General features: G+C 37.1%; 1 protein-coding gene and 2 pseudogenes across 1 annotated transcript; 1 reads left to right on the forward strand and 2 right to left on the reverse strand.

Moving 5' to 3' along the window:
• Positions 1–11,188: 11,188 nt before the first annotated feature.
• Positions 11,189–22,769, reverse strand: LOC137246737 (uncharacterized; annotated as a pseudogene).
• On the reverse strand, positions 13,500–18,357 carry LOC137246736 (uncharacterized). The gene is made up of 5 exons (XM_067777749.1): positions 18,155–18,357; positions 17,913–18,041; positions 15,649–15,834; positions 15,435–15,591; positions 13,500–15,372 (listed from the first exon to the last, which is right to left on the reverse strand). The coding sequence occupies exons 1-5, from the start codon at positions 18,158–18,160 to the stop codon at positions 15,248–15,250; spliced, it is 603 nt and encodes a 200-aa protein (XP_067633850.1). The 5' UTR covers positions 18,161–18,357; the 3' UTR covers positions 13,500–15,247.
• LOC137243438 (transcription termination factor 4, mitochondrial-like) lies at positions 16,751–17,667 on the forward strand (annotated as a pseudogene).
• Positions 22,770–24,230: the final 1,461 nt, after the last annotated feature.

A 24,230-nucleotide genomic window follows, 5' to 3' on the forward strand; every position in this document is an offset into this window, starting at 1 on the left:
CACAGATACATTCATGCATGTCCCTAGTGCTCCCAACCGCAATGCGAGGGGGTCTTAAGGCCCCCCTCCGAGACTGGTTGGGGCCACTAGGGTCCGCTCCAGGCACACACGGGTCGGTCTCAACACGCCCAGCCGCAACGCAGGGGCAGTCTCCAGGGGCTCGCCCCTGGGACTGGTTGGGGGTGTTGAGGCCGCTCGTCCATTCTTACCGGACACCCCTCCTGCCTCCGCCGCAATGGGTGGAGCGGTTTCGGAACCGCTCCCCCAGTCTGGTGGTACAGGAAGGAGTGCCACTTTGAATCCCAGCTCAACCCGTCACAGTCCAGGTGGTATTCTAAACTACCACCTGGGACGTGGGATGAGCTGGGGTTCTTTCAATACATGCACACACACTCACTCTAACAACACAAATTCGGCAAAAAATATTTGGAACATTAAAAGAAAAAAATTCCCAATTAGCGGACAAAATTATTCCTAGCCGACTAACGGACAACATTCCGGAAGAAAAAAAAACCCCACTTACAAAAAAAATAAAGTGCGTGCAGCACTGCCTCACCGGGTGAATACAAAAGTCCGGATGACACGACGTTAAGTCTCGTGGACCTCTCAGCTACTGCCCCCGAAGACCAGCCCGGACAACCTGCTCCGTCCAACCATCCCACCGCAACGTAGGTGGCAGCTCCTGTGGCTGCTCACTCGGACTGGTGGGATGGTCAACTTCACAAGTTGACCCGACTGACCCCCGCGACCAGCGCCTCCAGCCCCACGTTGGGCGCCATCTGTTATGGAAATGCATTTACAGTGGAAGCAGTAAGGAAGGCGGTCGGCATGATGTGGTGGTGCACAGTGGCTAGTCATTGTCGGCTGGGGCGGGTCCTTGCCAACCTTACTGTTCCTGCGCCATAAACAGAAAAAAAATCCTATCATGCCTATCAAACTAGCAGCTGTCAAAATCAAAATAACCTGACAGAAGCGCAGAGACCGACTCAAAACGCTTATAAATTCAAACTAAAACAACATCCGGCCGAACCAGATATCACGGACAGACCGTTAAACATTCAAAATCTAAATTCAAAAAATTCAAAAAAAAACTGACGCAAAAAAAAATTACCGAACCGGATATGACCGGTTACTACTCTGAAATCAAAATTCAAAAAAAAACTGCTGAAAATAAAATAAAAGAACCAAAAGGAAAATAAACAAAAAGGGCCGAATATATAGAGGGGCGCCGCGGGTGTTGTTGCGACGCCCGGTGCTTAGCCCACCCTCAAAAACCATGGCCACCGACGCACCTAAATTTCGGTGGCCCCTTACCTGTTCACCCTACGTGCCTTCTAAATGAATGGTGGCGCCAGCATTCCCATATTGTTAACAAATTTATTCACTATTCATTATTACTAACATAGCTTTCTTTTTCTGTTCTTACTGCAAGGTTTTTGAATATGTTTAAGCTTATAAATAATTTTATAAAAAAAGATATAGCAATCGAAAATGCGAGCCTAATTGAAGAGGAACTCTATTCCTTTTCGTAAGTTTTTAGAAAAATTTATTGTGAGCCGCGTTTTGCGACGGTTCATTGAAAGTAATAATAATTGGTTTGTTTTATAATCTACTATACTATATATGTAATAAAAAAAATCTTTTTTTTTTGTAGGAATTTGGTTAAATGCCCTTTTCTCTTTTTTTTTTGTTTTTACAAACCTATCTTAGGGCTGTACAGTTTGTATACAACTTCTGATAATTGGGGCCCCCTTACAAAATTAATAGGTTGTTGTATTAGATTTACTTTGAGTTTAACAGAACATCGATTTGGTATTACACATAGTATAATGACACTAATATGTACTATACACTAGGAAATTTATTATAAACGCAACTAGGACTAAACTTGGGGTAAATCCTACCCCTCAAAAAAATATTGTTTCACAAGTTCAAGTAAAACGTATGCGTTTAAATTCATGGAAAATTACGGGAGTCATACACCTGTTCAGGTAGAACGTGAACTTTTAAATTTATTGTGAACTCAACGAAATTGTTTTACAGGTTCAGGTAAAGCATGAACCTTTTAAACTTATAGTACAATTAATGAGATCGTTTTACTTGCTCAAGTGAAACGTAATCTGTTTTACATGTAACAGTCAGGGTTGGTATTGTTTCGGGCTTAGTTCAACTCAGTCAACAAAAAATGTATACAAAGAAGTTTTTGTTTTGATAATGCAAGCTAATCCGCATTACTTGTTATTCGCGTCTCTTAATATAGATTTAATGCATTTTAGCTGATAATGCAACTGAACTTGAATTACCAATAAAACTTTATTCCTTACCGAAACAATATCAACACTTTTGCTCATTCCAAAATCGTATTCGCAACGATTGCATCAATTAAAAAAAATGTAATGGTAAAATTCTACCGTAACGCAAAGCAAATTTTTAATACCTGAAACACTTTTTTTTTGTTTCACAGGCAGTATAAATTGCACACCTATGACCATTAAAATATCCTTTGTTTTTTTGTTGGGTAATTTTTTTGTGTATGCAACCATTTTGAACGTACACCAAGAATTGCTTTTTTCTCTAAACTTTTCATTTCCTTTGGTCATTGTGCATATTGCATTCGTATTCACATTCGCTTTAATTCTACACTAGGGTGATAGCCTTAAACTTGAGTATGTTGGTATATTGACATTATATAATGTTGCGGAGTCAAAAATATAATTTTAAAAGACAAGGTTAAGGCTACAAATACATAATTTTAGTTCAGTATTGGAACGAACTCACCGCTTAACCGCTGATGTTCGTTATCGCAATTGGACTGGCCGCAGGCCTATATTCGCTGCACTGTGATTGTCATTGTAGCTGGTTTATTGTAGCCCATCTGGTCGTAGCTGATAAGGGTTGTGCTAGTATTGTTATAGCCGGTATGAACGCAGCTAATATGGATGCGCTAGTAGTATTGGGGTCGGTGGTACCGCCTGGTGGTTGTTGCGCTCGTGGTTCGAGGTGATCGAGTGAACCTGGTGACAATAAAAACTTCGTGTTGACTTTTACGACCTGGATGACTTGGTGCTAATTGGGTGTTCGTTGTATTACGCTGCAGCGTACTGCTGTCCCTGGAGGCGGAGGTGTTGGTTTAAAAGTCTTCTAGTAATTCGCTTGACCCTGTACTACTAAAAGGTTGTTATTTGGATTCGGACTTGTCGATGCTGTCGTACCAGCAAGATTTGTTAAATGTTCCTTAAATGTCCTTTTTGGTCCGCAGGAAATTGCAAAAAAACGGAAGATTCCAAACTGTTCGATACTGGTTAAAAGCTTCGCCACAATTAAAGGGCGTAAAATTATTCACAACACTTATTTTACCAATGTGCTGACCGCGTAGTTGGTCGATAAGAATGTGGGACTCAGTTAAACGGCAAGCAGTGTGCAATTATTAGGTTTTTCACTGCCGTCGGCTTTAAATGTCGCTTCTTTTCTTTATTTGTTTCGGTGAATGTAGCTTTTCTAATATTTCTTCGTTTGCGTTGTCGTGAAGCAAAAAGGAAATATGGATGTCTTCTATATTTCTAGCTTCACAAAACTTTTCCACCTTTCTCGTTTTTAAGCCCGGAAACGCGTGCAATTTTTCGCTAGTGATGGCCGGTCTGTCTTTTTCTTGTTTTTCGATATCTTTTTTATCGCAACTTTCGCCACATCGCTAGGTGTGTTCGCGTGAACACGCTCCCAAGTGGATCGTAGCCGTAGACCGTAGCAGCAGACCGTAACAGACGTCGAAACAAAGCAAGCTACATACGCATACCCAAAGCCAACATTCGCAGAAACGGTGTCACAAGCTCTGATTCAGGAAACAGCGTGGCTTCTGTGTACGCCAGTTTTCAAAGCTCGCCGTGTGGAAGTAGAAAGGCCAGAGTGGGTATACGCAATATTGGAGGTGCTGAAAGGATCGCAAAAGCGGAGTGGAAAAGTTTGCAAATGCTTCAAATGCGGGAATGCAAGTCATTGCGATCTTGGTCCTAATAGTTCCAACAATGTGGGTGGCTGAAAACGCAAAGCTGGAGGAGATGAGCAAGAGCGTGTCAGATGTAAAGAACGAAGACTTGCCGCAGCTATTGAATGTCCTGTGATATCTGTGTCGCAAATTGGAAGAAAATCGAGCAGTCTTGCCGTCGAAGGAAAGCTGGATGGCAAGGAACGTGTAATGACTGTAGATACGGGCGCATCTCATTCCTTAATCCGATATGACTTGGTCAACAAGAGAGTAAAACCGTTACCTGGAGCAAGGTTGCGTACAGTCACTGGCAAGTATAATCAAGTCCAAGGAGAAGTGGTATGTGAGGTATTAATTGGAAAGGTCATGTTTCTACACAAATTCGTTGTGGCGGAGATCGTTGATGAAGTCATATTGGGAGTGGACTTCTTGGTTGACCATGACATCAGGATCGATATGCAGAGAAGGATTATGCGGTATAAGAACCAGGATGTGCCACTTAACTTCAGTTTGGAAAAAAAGTTCACCAGTAAGCGAGTGCTGGGGGAGGAGATTCGACAGAGACCACGAAAATTAAGGAAAGTAGATCGAGCAAAGTTTGATGGAACAAATGGGCCAACAAATCAAAACCGAAAGTACCTGTGAGAGAAACACTGGCATTGGCAAACACTAATGGACGCACTAAAACGACTGAAAGAATTTTCCAGAAAGAATGCAAGGGTGGTTTCAAGCCAGCGCGCACTACTGTTGTGAAACGTCAAGACGATACTGATGATGCAAAGTCAATCCGTCAAGATCAAGCCCTGCGAAGTAGTTCATTGGCAACCCAACAGAGTGTGAGGGAACAGTCCATGATAATGAGTAGTAGGATGAAACACAGGCACGACAAGGACAATAATTCGGAAGGTTTCTTGGATGGAGATTTGGTACTGATATACAACACTCACCGGCGGAAAGGTGTTCCATCCAAATTTGGGTGCAGTTGGGAAGGCCCGTACAAAGTTGTGAAGAAGTTCAGTGATACCATCTTCCGCATACAAACCATTGGGAAACCACGAAGTAGAAGAGTGGTACATTTGGAGAGGCTAGCAGCGTTTAGATCGAGAGATTTGTCTGATCGGGACGATCAGACTTAGGTGGAGGGCAGTGTGACGAATATTAGCGACACTAAGTGATACTCACATCCCTAGTCTGATGCTAAGTAAATGAAGTCACAACAACAATAAAGCAGACAGTCACTTGTATCTACATAAACGAATCAATCATTATGTCTACACATAGGTACGTACACGCAGCTGAGAAGCAACGCACAACCACATGCATATATCTGAGGTACTCCCGAAAGTATGCAATCATTTGTGCAAGTATCACTCATATATACACGCGCATGTGACAATCTATAATTGTGCAAGTATCACTCACATATGCACGCGCATATGAGAAGCTATAAACGTAGTTATAGTTGGTAATATTATAGCTGATAACTAGTTAGTAAATTCTAGAAATAGAAGCGCCTAGAAATATGTCAACGAGGAAACCGTACGGTATAAAAAGCAGCAACAGTTGAGGCACGACAATCAGTTTATCATTTAAGCAAGCTATCAGTTGCGAAGTATAAGTATTATTGTGAAGTACTTTAATAAAGGCCATTTTGCATTATTGAATAGTGGAGTTATTTATTCAACAGTTTAGTGATTCGAACGTTAGTAGAAGGTTGCAAATAAGAGGAATTTCAGTAAATTCATTACAATATGTTATAAATGTGTTAAAAATAGCAGAACTAAAAATAATATTGACAAATCTGATATTTCATACTAATTTTATATAACAATAGCCGTGTTTTTTAACACGCGTATATCCGTTTACGCTTAAACTTTATATTGACTGCTAAGAGACAAACTATAAATACACCTCTGAAATTGCTGCGCATAAATTTTGTCCTACTAAATTTCAATACGCATTATACTCAGATGTAACTGAAATATGTGTCTTTGTTTCACCCTGTACACTAATTCTATGTATTATATGTGTGTCCACAATTCATCGCAACTGATTCAGCTATATGTTATACCCTATGGCCATCAGAGCGTTGCGTCTCCGCTTTTCGGTACATCCTGTTGCTGTAGCTAGTTGTTTTACCACAGCCGCTAGATGGGTCTCCTAAGCATTATCTAAGCGAAGATAGGCGTTTTTTAACACGCGCAAACGAAACGTATACGCGCGTGTTAAAAAACACGGCTAATAACGATTTTATATATTGCATGCATTTTTAATCTGCGCATTGTATCTTTAATTCTCTCTAACTTTTATTTCTGGTGCTGACTAATATTTGCTTTCCATATGATTAACTTTCCTGCGCTATATAACATAACAATTCAGGGGCCGTTTTCACCATCTTCGTTGAACCCTTACAAGCACTTTACTTGAAATAAAGTGCCACTTTGAAATAACGCACGTTAAAAGTTTCCCTGCCTGTATGAGGAAAAATGAAATACAACTATTTTCATAACATGAAGATAGATTGAAAATTTTATTGGGGATTACACTGCGACCATTGGACTATTGTGCCCTCGTCAGATTGCGTCGCATTCCAGGAAGATACATTCCGCTATCTCCGCTGATCGATCGCAAAATCGACATGAATACAAAATTATGTTTTAAATTTAGTTCAACGTAGATAGAAACTCAGATATTTTTCAGAAAATGTAAGAAACTTCAAGAATTAATTGATAACTCCAATAAAACGTAAATATATTAATTATTTCTGTGTTGCTTTGAAGTTGGCGTTGCGTTGCTTAAGGATTAAAGCCGGAGTCATTGGTGCCGTATGTCGTATCGCTGTATCCCTAACGTAATCAGCTGTTTATCGTTACGACGGTAAACCAAAACCCAATTGGTTGGCTACGATACAGTTACGACTTTAGCGGCACCAATAATCAATTGCATTGATTCTCATAAGGTTGGTCGAATCAGCTGTTATAAGGTTACCGATACGGTTACCGATAAAGCACCTATGTCTCCAGCTTAAAACATAGAAATTTAAGCGCGTGTATTCAAAGTCAGATGTAGACGCACCGCAAGCCCAAAACGACGCAAAAGTCGCCTTAAGCGTCGTTGCTTCTCGTGTTATTTATCATTATTAATTCAAAATGTTGGACCTCGTAAAAAGCTAAACTTAGGCAGGATACACAGGAGGCGTAACTTCATAAACGCGTTAAAAAATATGGCATGAAGCTACGATTTCTCTACGCCTCAAGATTTCTTATGCTGTGCCTAATACGCGTCTATGAAGCTACACCTCGTCTGCCTCTTCCCTTAGATTATAAAAAATTGTATTTTTAAACTTTGTTCATAATATTCATGTACATGTCTACCACTATGGCAGTCGCTACTAATTAAGTTCTGAAAAATGCAACCTTGTCAGATGAATTTTCCAGTTCATGAACGGACACATCCAACTGCCGGTAAGCACCATGATGGAATTATAGAAGGTGGCGCATTGTGCATTGTGTACCCATTATTTTTTGAGCAATTTTTACGTCATTTTCCTTTAGCTCTTGTTTTCTGTCTCTTTCTTTCATTCGCTCAAGCAGTCAGGTGTGACGTAGATGTGCAGAACGAACCAATTTTGAACTCGTGAATGCGCAATCTTATGTTTGTGATTTGTGAGTAAGCACCACAAGTCACATATAGAAGATTGCGCATTGCGCATGTAAACAAAAGATCAGCTGTTTTTTATGGGCTATTCATACGTCACTTTCCTTTAGCTCTTGTTTTTTCTCTCTTTCTTTCATTCGCTCAAGCAGTCAACTGTGACGTAGATGCGCAGAACGAAGCAATTTTGAACTCACGAATGCGCAATCTGGGTAGGTGATTTGGGGGTAAGCACAAATCACACTCAGAAGTTTGCGCATTCACGAGTTCAAAATTGCTTCATTCTGCGCAATTACGTCACACTTGACTGCTTGAGCGAATGAAAGAAAGAGAAAAAGAACAAGAGCTAAAGGAAAATGATTTAAAAATTGCCCATAACAACAGCTGATCTTTTTTTAAATGCGCAATGCGCAATCTTGTGTGTGTGATTTGTGGCCGGTAAGTATTTCGAAATTTTCTTGTTATATTTTGTTAAAACATATTATTGATTGAGGGTATTTGTCGTTCCATTTTACATAAAAGTGCAATTACTAATCGCTGTTCTTTTTATGCCCGGTTTTTCAGTGCGAGTCTAAAATTCAGTTAAAGTTTACAAGATTTTAACCTTGCCACTTTGTTCGGTAACATAAAATATTGCTGCTCATCTCAGTATAAGCGGCCAAGGTGGCAAGGTTAAACTCTAGTCAACTGTAACTGTAGTTTAAACTCGCACCGGGCCTTAAAGAGGTCAATTGGATTTGCTTTGGTCAGCTCAACATAATTTATTGTTTATGTGTAAGTATAGAACCATTGTGAATCAAACTAAGTGTGATATCTTCTGCATAGACGTCAAAATTCCAAAGTGCCTGGATCACTTGATTTGTAATTGACTACCGCTGTCTCATTCTGTATCTCTTTCTATCACCCGCTGAAGATAGCCGTCCCTATGCGCCGCCATATTGAAGACCCTGTCAAAACGCTAAAAAGTAGCCATATTGAGCATCCTGTCAGGCAGTTGACAGATAAGATATGACAGTTTGATTCACAATGTACAGAACATTAAATATACTTTTATATAAACCTATATTTATTATTCCTTTATTTCATTTATTATATATTTATTTCCTTTGGGAGCCACCCCTCACGAGTTTACTTCGGCAGAAGAAACGTCTAGGTAAGTGGCAGTCGTTTCTACGTAAACCAAGTATGTACAGTTAAGTTAGTCTTCTGAAATCGAAGATTTATAACTGCATTGCAGATACGTGGGAAACGAAGAAAAAATAATTTTATAGGTAATAGTGTAAAATTTGAATAAAATTCTAGAACAGGGGCCGACTGCTAATACGCGTCAAAACAAAATCGGGAGGGCTGTGAAAAGGTGCGTATTGACGCCGGAAACAATAATCCGTAGCCGGAAAAGAAAAATTGTATCTCTGTCCGGATATATTCACGGTTGAAGTTGGCAATTTTCATGTGGTTTTTGTAATGTTGTTTTGCACTGTAGTATTTTTTTATATTTTCTAAGAAAAGTATTCTTCTACATACAATAGGCTATATAGGTAGTTGTAGCTTTTTACACAGCAAAGAAAATTGTAAAATCTGCTCAAGTAAGATAGAATTCAACCGTCCAAAAAAACCGTGTATCAATGTCGTGCAAATAGGCAGATTGACTAATGGTCCTTCTCAATCGTTTGAAGGGCGAATTAATAGTGACTTATAACCATAAAGCCATAACCAGATAAAACAGCTGATCGAACCTACCTTATGGAAATCAATGCAGTCGATTAATGGTGCCATACCATAACGCTAACTCGACTACATTTGCCCACATCCGGTGGCAAAATCCTGAGCCAGATAAATAATTTTGCATGTAAATGCAACAAACACGATTTGAGCCAGATAAATCCAGATAGAAGTCTGATTCAATTTGTGAGCCAGATAATTTGTTAATTATTTCTTTTTAGTTTGGAAACGCTGCCTTTAATAAACCTACTTTTTCAAAAATAGATGTCGCTGCTTAGCCTTTCGTCGTATTAGTAAATGAAAACCAGCGGCGGCATCTGCCTATCACATTTGACGTGTGAAAAAATTTCACGGCATCTGTTTCTCAAGTCTCTCAATGATCCAGAGCATTCCCGTGAAAATTGAGCGTGAGCCGGACAGAGCTCTAAAACTGTGCAATCATTTGAAATTTTAAATCATTTATTTAGGAATGCTTTCTCTTCATTCATTCATTCCTTGCTAAGGAATGTGGCTTAAAAGTCAACCCATTCTTCATTCAGTAGTGGAAAAAAAGAATGCACTCCTTAACACATTCGAAGAAAGAATGAAGTAATTGAATGAAACACAAACGTTTCTCAACACAGAATAAGCATTCAAATGAATGCAGCCTTTGCTGAGTGTGCACACACTTTTCTAGTACCAATCAATTATTAAAAATGTCGTACATGCACAAAACCCGCTCAAATATCACATGGTTGCTTTTAATTAAAGCCACTTCAAAATATCAACACAAAAATTTAATTATTTTCCGTGATGACCAGTTTTTTCCATATTTAAATGACAATAAAGTACGAAGAAGTTAACCGGAAAAGCATTCATATTGAAATTTTCCTAAAAATTTAATAATAAAAAAAGCAAATTACAAATATTTCAACAGCTCTGTTCCGAAAATTGTCATCGTTCTAAATACACTGCATCAAAAAATTATAAATACAGCACTGACTTTGGGAAGAAAGTGATGAAATCTTCAGTAATAAACGAATTTTACTTAACATTTTTACTGTTTTTAATTTTTTTATTCAAAAAGCAACCAAGAACAAAAAAAAAATACGAATAAGTAAGGTATATTCATGGCAAAAATAACACAAAGTAATTATCCTCAAAATCTTACAGAAAAAAATTGTAAATACAGTAAAGAAAACTTAAAGTTTACTTAGAGTTAAAACGTGTTAATAAGACGTGTGGTACCCTTTTGCTTCAATTACGCTCTTTAGTCTACTTTTCATGGAAAATACCAACTTTTTGGTTTCTTCAGGCGAAATATTTTTCTTGGATAATCCTCTTTAATTGCTCTCTGTTCTTTATTGTGTGCTTTCTAATTTTTTTTTCCAATAAATCCCACAAATCCTCGATAGGATTCAATGCGAGATTTCCAACTCCGCTAGCTGCCATTGTGCCCAAACCATCCCTGCAAAAACGCTCTACGTCATTTTACTAGTCATTTTACGGTCATTGTGACTTTCTGCAGAGGTTATATTCATAGTCACGTTTGCATGGGCGTGATGAACTTTTGTGACCAAATTTTCCGTTACGTTCCTATTAATGTGATCGTGCATTCCGCTCCCACTTATAGGATGTGAGCATAGCACTGTTCTGCTCACACACGGCACAATGCTCGTCAAATGGCGGTCATTTCTTCAGTCATTTCACTCTACATTTTCGAGTCTTTTGACAATAAAGTTTACTGCGGTTTTACCATTTATATAACCGCCATATAACTTGAATTTTACCTGCCGATTTACTTTACCTGGAGCAGCCACATGAATAAAATATCAACCAAAAGATTTAATTTTCAATATTTATTTTTAATTATAACAACCAAACATAACATATAATATAAGCATTTATCTGGTTTTGCATCTTGGAGCCTCATATGTACATGAAATTGCAACTTAAATTAATACATTTAATATAAAAAAGAAGTAAGTACTTTAATAATAACATAAAAATATATTAATTGCTTTGAGCTATATTGCTGCAGCAGCTAACTTTATATTTGGACAATTCAGAAGTGTGTTATATTCATGTAAAATTTGAGTTGTTTCCATGGTTGTTTACTCTTTTTTCAGATCAAGAATATTCAAAGGTGTCGTGGAATCCGATTGCTGTCGTAATTGATGAACTTAAAAATGTACGACTAGTAATTGAGTCAGACTTATTATTGTTCTAAATCTAATTATTCAAGCAATAATTCTGCAACCCTTAGCAAGAGTATTGATTGCTTTCAAATCTAATTCCAACAGCAATCGTATCACGACATACCTTATTATATATGTACATGAAATTGTAACTTAAATTAATACAGTTGATATAAAGAAAAGTAAGTATTTTAATAATAAATAAACTCTCTTAATTGGTTTTTGTTTTCCAATTGAAATCTTTTCTAAGCGAGCAGAAAATAATTTTAAGCTTTTGAAAAAACTCCAATTATTTGAATAATCTACAACTTAAAGCTTAGTAGAAATTCAGATTAGGTTTACTCTTTTTTCAGATCAAGAATATTCAAAGGTGTCGTGGAATGCGATTGCTGTCGTAATTGATGAACTTAAAAATGTAAGAGTAGTAATTGAGTCAGACTTATTATTGTTCTAAATTTAATCATTCAAGCAATAATTCTGCAACCCATAGCAAGAGTATTGATTGGTTTCAATCTAATTCCGACAGCAATCGTATCACATCCCTTATTATATATGTACATGAAATTGCAACTTATTATTAATACTCTTGATATAAAGAAAAGTAAGTACTTTAATAATAAATAAACTCTCTTAATTGGGTTCAATTGAAATGTTTTCCTGTGCAAGCACATCGCTAACCTCTGTTGGCAAAAGATATGATTATACTGCCTTCGATAGATAGTCGGACGAGCCGCTACTCGGCGATGTAGAGATGACCGTTGTGTCGGTGGCAGCAGTTTCTTACTTTGCACCATCCGTACAGTGTGATGAATGCTTCACTGCCTTTTCCAATTGCTTGGCGCCAGCAATTTTTGCTGTTTGTAAAGCTTTAGCTGTTATGCAAATATATAGATGGGTTAAAGTGGTTTTCGTATGGTATTCAACAACTCACCCTTTACCATCATCACAGCCTTCTCATCGATTTTGAATATGTGTACTGTTTCAGTATTCAGACCTAGTTCGTTTGGAGCAATATTTTCGATTTAATTATGTATACTATCCGTTAGGCAGACAATTAGGTGCGTTCGATTCATTCATATACTGTGGGTATTTGAGCCGTAGACGCAATGACAGATATTTTGATTCTTTTTGAAGGGTAACATTTATAAACAGTTGGGTTTCTCTGCTGTCACCATCACCACTAGAGAGCTATTGAAGAGACGCTCCGAGTCACGCTGTGGCCACCTTGTCACAGTTACTGATGGAGATAATGCGAAGCCATCTTTACCATCTAATAAGTAAATTGAACTGTAGAGGAAGAAACATTTTATAAAATTTAATAAAATCAAAAAATGATAGTTGTGTCAAAATGGGGTAAATTATTGTATGTTAAAGTATAGCGAAGTTTGAATAGGTTTTATTCTTCATTCTTAGAAACATGCACGAAGGTACCTGATAAGATATTAAAAATCCTCAACGTTTTTTTTTGCAATAACTTAAAAAAAACTCATATTCAAACTTCTGCTTAACTTATACATATCAATAGCTACCTTTACCACCAGGAGTCACTATTGCTTCTACGCCTATGCTATTGTTTCCTACACCGATGAGCTTTGTAATAAAATAAACAGCTACCCAGCAAAAATGTGCCCGTAAATTGACTAGGAAAATGACTAACAGCTGTGTCGATGGAACACGTAAATCGCTAAGTAGCATTTGTACAGGGCAGCAGTAACATTTGTGACCAGTCCATTCCGTCGTACCTATTTATGTGATTGTCCATACTGCTCACACATATACGGTTTTAGGTTATCGAAAAGTAAACAAACTATAATGCTGTACTGTTCTTACAATCACGTTCTGGCAATCATTTTTTGAGTTATATACCTGTAACTTTACGAGTATTTTTACGTTAATATGACCGTCTTTTTACTAGTATTATGACCTTTTTTTTACTTGGATTATACTGCTATATAAATAAAATATTTCTTTAATTCAAATCTATTAACATTTCTTTTATTAAACATTTTTACAATATATTACATTATTTATAATAGTTGTAAATTATTAACTATAAGTCTTAAGGAATAGTTTTTCAGTCTTGTTGGTGACCCATAGATACAAATTTTATTGTATTCGATTGTATGCAAACAAAGTTAAGGTAAACTTAAATAAATTAATTAATGATATAGAAAACAAAAGAGAAGAACTAATAAAACTATTGGTTGCAGTAAACCATCAAATCGCGAGTAGGCAATTCACAATTTGAGTAAGTTGACTTGTAATTCGCCAATTTTAATGCTATACCTTTTTTATTTTAGTTCAGAAAGCTGCAATTGAGGTTCGAAAGTTACAATTTAAGTTCAAAAATTTCAATTCAAGTTCAGAAAATTTAAATTCAAGCTCAAAATTTCTATTTGTAGTTCAGAAAATTAAAATGGAAGTTCAGAATTTCTGTTTGTAGTTCAGAAAATTATATTTGAACTTAAATTGTAATTTTCTGAACTTCAGTTGTAATTTGCTGAACTGCAGTTGAAATTCCTGAGCTTCAATTATAATTTACTGAACTTCTATTGAAAATTGTGAACTTCAATTGTAATTTTTTGAACTTAAATTGAAATTCCTGAGCTTTCAGAACTTCAATTGCAACTTTCAAATTTTTTTTACATAAAATAAACAATTTAAAATTTTTTCTGACAGTTAAAGTGGTGAATTGCCTACCAGTGGTTTGAAACCACTTGCATTCGTGTTGGCGCTTCTCTATATCATTAATATAACAATATGTTTTGAATAATTTAATTAATACACAAATATACATTTTTTTCCTTTACATTTTAGAACTGTGTACAAAAATATGTAATTTTACATATCGCAACCTAACCCTTAAAGTATTTCAACTCATAATCAGAGTAACTTTGTGTTGAATGTTGATTTATACCACGAAAATAACAAAATGGGTAACAAAACCAGGCTAAACGATAACGTTAAATACCAAAAAAAAGTTATTTCACGATGCTTTCATGGATCGATTTACACTTAAGTACCGATCTGAATTTTTTTTAAGTTTTCACATTTTTTAGTTTAAAATGCGATATATGCATTCAGTGGAATAATTTTAGATTGAATGTACTTCATGCAATTTTTTTTCTTCGTGATTTTGCAATAATAAACGTAGGTACTCATAGTAATTTTTTGTTTTGAATTATGTGATTACAATATTTATAAGGACTATTTAGTTGATGGTATTGGTACTGTCAGTTAAATTCAGCAGCAATCATTTATATTCAAAATATTTTTTGTTATACATCTATTTTATAAATTTTGGTTAAAAATTATTGACAAATTCGTTGCAATTAGATTGCTTTAAAGATCTTTGCAAATTTTGTGCGATTGTTGAATATTATTTTAATTAGAGCATAAAAAGCTTAGATTAGTAACGTAGGAAAAAACTTAGAATTATTTCAGTTAAGTTCATCACAAATATGTATATTCAAAATACTTATTTCTTATACATCTAGTTTATAAATTTTTGGTTAAAAATTATTGACAAATTCGTTGCAATTAAATTGCTTTAAAATTCTCTGCAAACTTTGGGCGATTGTTGAATATTATTTTAATTAGGCATAAAAACCTTAGAATAGGAACGTAGGAAAAAACTTAGAATTATTAGGTTCTTATATAGTTTTTAATCAAGATTATTTCAGTGTGTCTTGTTCGTTTGTTGTATGTAGGCTTATGCTGTTGCAGAGCTGGATTTATTGCTCAGATACCGCCTTTGTTTATGCCGGTTGTGGCTCAGCGTTAAACACCGTCTCATGCTGTCTTCGAAGTCGATCCTGCCTTGCAGTTTGAAAACGTCTAAATTAATAGGAATGGACAATGAAAATAATGACATTTTAAAACAATTTAAATTACACTACCAAAAAGTACGCTGTTCACGAGTTTCAGTTTAGATAAAGATCGTTTGCCATGTACTCCGTCCCAGTTAAAATTGAAAAGAACGTTGTCAGAGAAAAGTTTTCTCATTACTCCAATAATGTCTGATGATGCATCTTTCAGCATAAAGATATATGATTTCTAAATGAAAACCACCAATTTAAGTTATGAAATACAATTAAAAATATTCAAAAATACCATTGATTCTTGATAATCATCTGAGTCCAACTTTTTCTCAATGTCATAAACTGAATCCAGCGATGTTAGTGGCATAACGATAGAGAGCTCGGTGTGAGTATCATTTTCCATTTCTCCGCTGATACGGCATAATATTTTGTGCGTTTTCTTCCAATGTTGAGCCATGACTTCTGCCAATTCTGGAAGCTGAAATTATAGCATAAATAATAATTAAAGAGAATCAAGGTATTGCGGCTACAATTACTAGGGTTTCACAAATAACAGTTCAATATTTCACTATGCACCTTTTCTTCAATCTTAGTCAATCTAAATTCCAGGTCGATATGCTTCTGTAATATTGTTTGTAGTATCGGAAGTAGCCGCATTATTCAAAACGGTACTCGTTGTATTAAGGAGGAGTGAAAGGACGCGCTGTGTTGTGCTACATCGATGATATAGTCGTATCCCTAACGTAATCAGCTGTTTATTGTTACGACGGTAAACCAAAAACCAATTGGTTGGCTACGATATGTTTACGACCTTAGCGGCACCAATAATTGATGGCATTGATTCTCATAAGGTTGGTCGAATCAGCTGTTATAAGGTTACCGATAAAGCACCAATGTCTGCAGCTTTAGTGACGCGATAAACGTAAAAAGCCAAAGCAAAGAGGATAAATTATGAAGAGACGTATGCTCAATGTTTTCTAAGAGGAAGTCGCTGTTTTTTTGGGCGAGATGTGCATAAAATGTCTTCTAACCATTTTCGTGGGGTACTTGCGTTTATTTTTCCGCCTGTATTTAATTAACTAATTAATTCTCTTTCCAAAAATCACAGTTGCATAAAGTATCTACACTGTAGGAATAAATGCGAGACAATTCAAAAATGTCCCTCTTTGAAAAAATTCGGCATATATTTTTTGATTTCTGGGAGTTACTCGCCACTCGTAGCAGACTGGTGGCTCTTATTTTATTTATCCTCTTTGCATTGTTGCTCAACACAAGTTTCCTGAAAGCGCCGATTGTGACGCAGCCATTTTGACGAGGCCATTTACAGTACGGCATCACATCACCGCAATCTGCTGTTCTATTTGTTTTGAACCGAGGTTCGTATAGCTTTCGTAATGTTGCGGAAATTTTTAACAAATTCCAATAAATATGTGCCGTTGCTTCACAGAAGACAGCAAGTAAGATTAAAATTAATGAGTTAATGAATATTTTTAATTTAGTTCATACATGACCAACAGCTATCAACACCAAGTACGGTGAGTACAGTGCTCGATGATGAAACACCATTGGATCAAGCGCACATAGACGAAGCTGTGAGAGTGAATCCTTTGTTGGCTAGAGTGTCCCGGCACAATGGCGTAATGCACATGAAACACTCATGAATCACGGTCTCAATACGAGCAATTTCCTGCGCATTGCAACCGGTAATCCGAAGGTGTTTGCACGTCCGACACAATGTCTAGTTGATGCAATGGAATTTTGGCGCAGCTTTCAATTCACCGAGAAGCTAATGTTTTTACTGCTAACAAAATATCCAGAACTTTTAGACGTGAACGAAAACATGCGTTTACGTAAACATATTGGTTATTTGAAATCATTTGCTGGCACTAGCAAAAATGTTTGGAAATTGTTAATGAATTGTCCGGATTTACTTGAACAGTCGGAGCGACGTGCCGAAGAAAAGGTGACGTACTTGAAAGAGGTAATGCGTGCGGAAATACCTGAAAAAATAAAATCAGAAGCGTTATCTAAGCCATTAGAGGAGATACGTTGCCGCCATGTCTTTCTTGAAAGACTGGGTCTATTCAAACCAAGACCACTTAAGGTAGATCCAGATGAGCCAACTAAGAATCCACTTTTATATCAAATAACCAATAAATCGGACAATGCATTTGCAACTAAGGTGTGCCATGTTACACTTGCTGAATTTGAAGCATTTAAAGACTTGTACGCACGGGAATTGAAACGAAAACAGGTTGCTGAATACGAAGATGAGGATATGCAGCTAGTACGCGGGTATAAAAAGCATTGAAAAGCTCGTAGATATTTATTGTTAGTTACATGTTACATATATTAATTTAATTAAAAAAAAAAAAAAATTGTTTTAAAATTCCGATGTGAATTTCTTATTCGAACAATTTGCACAAATTTGTTTTATCCTCTGCGTAAGTAACGCCCAATTGTCTACGAATTTGATCCTCAATATATTACAATGCCAAACTTTCTTTATGATAGTAAATCACTTTGTGTTTTGTGCTCTAAAATGCAATGACGTACCTCTTCTGCTTCAAAACTCAGCGCTAAGCGATTGGGAAAATATGTTGATAAATCACTTTTTGTCAATGGAAATTCTTTTTCTTCACCATTTACATCTATAATTTTCACAGGACACCAATAGTACGGCACCTAGTTTCATTGAAAATTCCATAGCTCATATTAATTTATGTATAAACGTTTTTTATATGCACGAATTGAATTATTCACTGTACGCAGATGCTACCAAAAATGCAATAACCTACATCCATTAAAAATCACTTGATTTTGGTTCCTTTGTGGAAAATATAAATGCAAATACCGTAGCGCACACAACACTTAATTTAAATTTAGTTTTTATTATATCCTAAATTATTTGTAAATAAATTTTTCTTACTCTGCTGTTGCGTTTCAAGCTGAAAATAACAAATGGTGGATTCGCATAAAATTTTTGTGACGTATTTGAGGGTACATAGCATGTAAGAAAAGGCAAGCATATATGTATCGGGCATTTCAATTAGGGCATCTCATTCTGCCATACTAATAATTGTGGAACAATGTGGGATATTTTGTTGTTGGTCGCCATCTTTGGTCACTAGATTTTTGCTGGGTATCTCCCCAATCTCTCCAGTTTTGTCGCCTCGCGAAACCTGATATTATAACCAACCAAATCATCGGTGATCTTATTTAAAACATGGCCGCGCCAAATGTCGACCATATGACATTACCCTACCGACTGTCTTACACCTTAAAATTTTGGGTGTGACTTTCGATCAGGATCTACATCTTGGAGAGCATGCACTAGCACGAATACTAGTAACGAAAATCCAGAGCTGTAACAAACATTTAATATAATTCGATAAATCGGCAGTACTTGGGGTAAATATAAATAGACGTTTGCATGGTACGCGTCTCCGATATGGTCGCCAAGCCTAAAGGTTACTCACTGGAAGAAAATACAGGCCTGCCAAAATGCTGCCCCACAAACAGGCGTCGAACCTTTACGCTAGGAATTGCCCGGTGAATCCAGTACTCAAAGAACAGTACCCAAAACTTGCGGAAGATTGCGAACTCCCCAGAGAAAAGCGAGTCACTCTAGCTCAACTTCGTTATGGATACTGTAACAGGTTAAACTCTTACCTATCTAGAATCAACCCCGACTTACAAAATGTATGCCCCGCTTGCAATGTGTCCCCACATGACACCAACCATCTCTTTAATTGTAATGTGGAACCAACGCCTCTAACACCCCTTTCCTTATGGTCCACCCCTGTTGAAACAACAAGTTTCCTTGGACTCCCGTTAGAGGATATTGATGACAATTTGTGATCAGTCAGACCTATTGGATGGGGCGAAGCACTGTTACAACAACAACAACAACCAGTGCTAAAGTTGATTTTATTTTAATTACTTGCAGTTGGGGTATGCCCTCATTCTCTACTGTGCTCAAAACTATCGCATCCAAATGGCAATCCAATCAAGATGAGCCAAAAATAACAGGCAAATATGTTATATCAGCATGAAACCTTCAAGGCCATTCCGCCCTCTCACCCCAAAAGCTATGAGGTCGCCAGAGATCCAGTTGTTAAAGAAACAGGATGCACCATGCTTAGGGGAAGTTGACAATTGGGTTGTAGTATCTATATATTGCGCTGGCAACCCCTTGAATCAATTTGGTATTTTAGTCGCCTCCTCCAACAGGCACACCTGCCGCGTCTATATTCTAAGCCCCCTAATGCACTGGGGATAATAGTGCTTGTTACCGGAGTGTACGCATCTATATCCGAAAAAGGACCATCTACATCGTTAACACTCCCTAAAACATTCGAGTGTCTTTATCGCTACAACATCAACATCTTTAATGAGATATGGTATGACTTCAGAAGGTCTTTAGGATTATTCCAACAAATGATTATAAAAATAAAAACTCTTGCTTGCATACCTTTAGTGCCTGTTACAACAGCTGTAGGTTTTCCATTGATAAACTTTTTAGCTGGCGAGCCACAGTTGCTTTTTGCTTTTTTCGGCGAATACGTAAATGTTTTTTCACGTTCCTGTAATGGTTTCACCACCATTTGGGTTTCATTTACGGTTGGCGATAGATTACCCAGTTTTGTTGTAGGTTCAGCGGCTTGCATATACTGCATACCTTTTTTCATCATGTACTCAACTTCTTCCATAGTATCATTGACGTGCAATGATTTTTCGGTACTCTCATTGAACAAACTACGATTTTCTTTATCATTTTCAAATGATTCTTCAAAGTCAATTGAACTTTTGTTATGGTAATTACTGATCATGCTTTCCGCATTTCGTGCTATTGGCTCTATTGCAATTTCCTTCTGTTGTTGTTCTTTCTCCTCTTTAATAAAGACACTTTTGTTTAAATTTCCGCCCGTTTCATCTGACCCATCATCCGACAACTCAATTACTCCTAAAGAATCATCAAAGGACGCGCTGGAAGATAGTTTTTCACTGCCATGCATATTTTTATTATCATTGGTGATAAGTTCAGTCACAGTTGCATGGTCCTTTGCTGGCGGCTCTAGTGTGTTATCTAGATTTATCTATATTATACTTTTTTCCAGTTCATGCGATTCTTCGGAGGACTCGCTTTGGGTATAATGTGAAACTTTCCTGGGTGCACTTGCGCCTGTGGTGTCATGTGCTGTTTCATAACAGCTTGTTGTCGCTGAAGTTTCACTGCCTTTTTGAGCGCTTTGAAAGCTTATGTGTGATGATACATCATCACCACCCAAAGAACTATTAGACTGATCTTCGCAATTTTCCTCTGGCATAGTAGATGGTCTGAGAAGACTCACCATTTTCAAAGGTGAAGATTGTAAATAGGTATCGCCCACTATTGTGGAGTCCCACATTTTAGATGGCGCTTCAATATCTTCTAGGAGTGTTATATCAATACTTTTTAAATGAGTTTCATTATCCAATTGATGCTGCTCCTGTACGCATAAGTCATACAATAGACGTTGCAATGATTGTGCTTCTTCATCTATTTCTTGTAGTTCTAAAATTATATTATTAAATTTAAACCACACAATCTTATCAACTTTCAATATGTTGTATATTCACTTACCTTGTTTACAAGGGGTTTTAAAATAGTTTCCATCGGCGCTGCGCTTTTTAGCATCTTCTATAACCATATCCTTGTTCTCGCTATGTATGTACTTAAATAGTGTGCTGTCAGGATCGGATGCTGTTTTATCACACATTTTTTCCAAAGCCATAAAACTTTCATCAGACGTACGTTGCTGTTGGCATTCGAATATAGTTTCGTCACAAGATGCCTTCGCTGAAAAATTATAAGGAATCCTCTTTATAGTGTTTGCATTGTTGGATTTATTTTCATCATCCTCCATTTCAAATATTTTGTTCATTGCATTTCCGCTAACAGCAACGTTACTTTCGTGTTGATCCATATTCGCTACACGAGGAGCTGCGCGTGCTTCTAGCAAAGTTTGTAGATCCTCCTCTAAATCCAAGCTAAAGCGTTGGCAAGATACCGGCTCTTTAGCAGGCGTTGTAGCCTTTCTAAATGTGTTCGTAAATCGAGAAAAAAATGTTGAAAATATTGTTTGTATTAATTTTTAACAATAGGTATATATTACCGCATATATACCGCATTTTACTTCCGCATTGCCTTTATCTGAAATCTTGCTTTTAACAATACCCATAGGCTGTAGCGTATAGGTATCAAAACCAGTGCATTGAAATATCATTTATTGTTTGCTGTGTTCATAATATAAAGATATGGTACGTAATTGGATTGTGGTAAAAGGCCAAAATGCTGTATACCAACCTCATGCTATATTTACACTTCGCTTGACTACTATGCACACGCACAAATACGCGTATATAAACATCGGCAGAAATGCTCAAAAGTGGCTCAATATATTTTCCATAACGATTAGCGTGCGTTTCAATGCAATGCAATAGTATACGCAATCCCATCTCATGGCAGCATTTCATACGCAAAGGCACAGAACTACATTTGGCATAGCAGGCTTCAGGCGTATTGCCAGCCAGCACAGCCATATCAGTCGCAGTTACAAGTAATAAACCCCCACTCGTCAGTGATTGTATAGCGCCATCCAGAAAGCGATTCGGACAACCATAATGATCTAGGTCTATAACATCGAAACGCTTCTCATATGAAGTTGAAAGGTACATGAGAGTCCTATTGCGAATTTTATTATTATTGCAGTTAAATCACTAGCTATTGATTCGTATATCAAACCTACATTGCATACCCTTCGCTTGGCACAATTAAATTTTCCACTCCATTGTGTCGCATATTTACGCTAATGGAATCTGCTGCCACCTTAGATAGATCATTTGCAACAATTTCACGCACGCCTGCTATTTCTTTTGCATAACGTATGCTACGTAAACCTGTTGCAGCAAGCGCTTCCAATATTCGCAGTCCATCGTCGTATTTTACACCAGCCGTGTATGGTTTCTTGTCATTAGCATTGCTTTCGTTTGTATTTGGTGCATTTTTATGCGCCGCCGCTTCCCGCTCTCTTATCAACCGCTTTGAGTATACATTAAGTACTCAAATACTTAAATCACGATTAAATTCTTGCAGTGGATTGTAGAATACGGCCCCGCCGGCAATAATTTCTGTAGTGCTTTCTTTGATCACACGTTCTGGTGCTTTGTCGTTCGTAGCGATCTGTTAATTCATAAAATTTAGGGCGATTTTGTTAATAACGCGAAACATATATTTACCTTATTTTCAGCTATTTCCCCAACTTCCATTTTGGCCTTAAACTGCTGTGCATCCACGTTTTTGGTATCAGCTGTTCGGTGGTGGCATACGCTGAGCTGCTGCTTTCGTTGAACAGTGAATCGTGGAAACTGTTTCAACAGACGATCATATTTAAGTAAATCAACGATGATAGCCAGCCTGGGGAGGTTGTTGCTGCAGCTATCGTGGAATTGCATTACCTGGTTGCTGTTGTGGTATATACCTTGGTATAACTGGATGTGGCGTCATTGCCCGACCTGGTCCAGTTGATGCGGACCACGAACAACAACCACCACGACCTACACTGTTTGGGTTCACTTTGCATCTGCAAACACACCTCCGTCACAATAAGTAATAGAGACCATGGATGGGTATCTCAACAAGAGAGGCTATTTTATTGCACACATAGCCATTTTTTACACCGAATTTTCTGATCATTTTTTTAAGTAGATCCATATAAGCACTGTAACAAGAATTTTTTTCTTGTATGTATGTGGAAATCAAAATTTACTATTCTGCATTCGAATTGCTCACGATTATTTATACTATGCAATTACATATTTCACTTTCTTTCTTTATAAACATGCACACATTGATATGAGTTTTTTTGCTAAAACACACTTTAGTAGACCAAAAAATATTAAAGAATGCGTATATTAATTTCTGCAAAATGTAGTAAATACAGGTTGAAAAAATTAACCAAAGAATCGATTTGTCTTGCTGTCTCTGCTGAATTAGAAATGGCGGATTTTTTTGCACGCAAAAATTACGTATTTTGCTATCCCTATGAAAATAATAGGTGCGAGAGAGCACGATACATTGTGGGAAAGCAAAATTTGTCAGCATGCTATTTCATTTGCACAATTTTTCATTCCAAATCGTCACCCCTGTCAAAAATTCGTGTGGCTGGGTGCATTTTTGGTCACACGATTTTTGCAGGGATTACATTGCCGCCACCGTGCTTTACGGTAGGAATGAGGTTTTCCTTTCTCAGAGCAGTATTCGCTTTCCTCCATACAAATCTTCTTCCATCCGACCCAAAGATCATCCATAAATATAACATCGTTCCAAAAATTATCTGGCCTATCAACATAGGTTTTCGCATACTCCAATCGTTTTACTGCAATCTTCGCTGATATAAATGGCTTTCTACGTGAGACGCACCCCTTGTACCCTTTTGATTTCAGGAAATTTCTGATGGCTTGTGGGTTAACAACGGGCCCACCAGTTTCTCCTAGGTTTGCTGCAATTATAGGTGCTCCGATTTTCGAGTCAGCTTTAACCATTCGTTCTATCACTCGCTCGGTATACTGATTTAATTTTTTCTTTCGTCCCCTACCTTTTGCCATAATAAACGTTCCATTCCTTTCAGACGTTTTTACGACGGATTGAATGGTAGAACGAGGTCTGTCAACAATTGCTGATATTGCACCGTAGCTCTTTCCTTCTAATTTTATCTTAATTTTTTGATTTCAACCGGTACTCCTGAGTGCTTTTTAAGCACTTAACTCTCCATTTCGAGGTGTTTACTACTAGAAGTAAAAAAATGCACTGAAAAACAATGCATAACTTCT

This window comes from Eurosta solidaginis, chromosome 3, assembly GCF_040869045.1.
Source record: "Eurosta solidaginis isolate ZX-2024a chromosome 3, ASM4086904v1, whole genome shotgun sequence".
Classification (NCBI taxonomy): domain Eukaryota; kingdom Metazoa; phylum Arthropoda; class Insecta; order Diptera; family Tephritidae; genus Eurosta; species Eurosta solidaginis.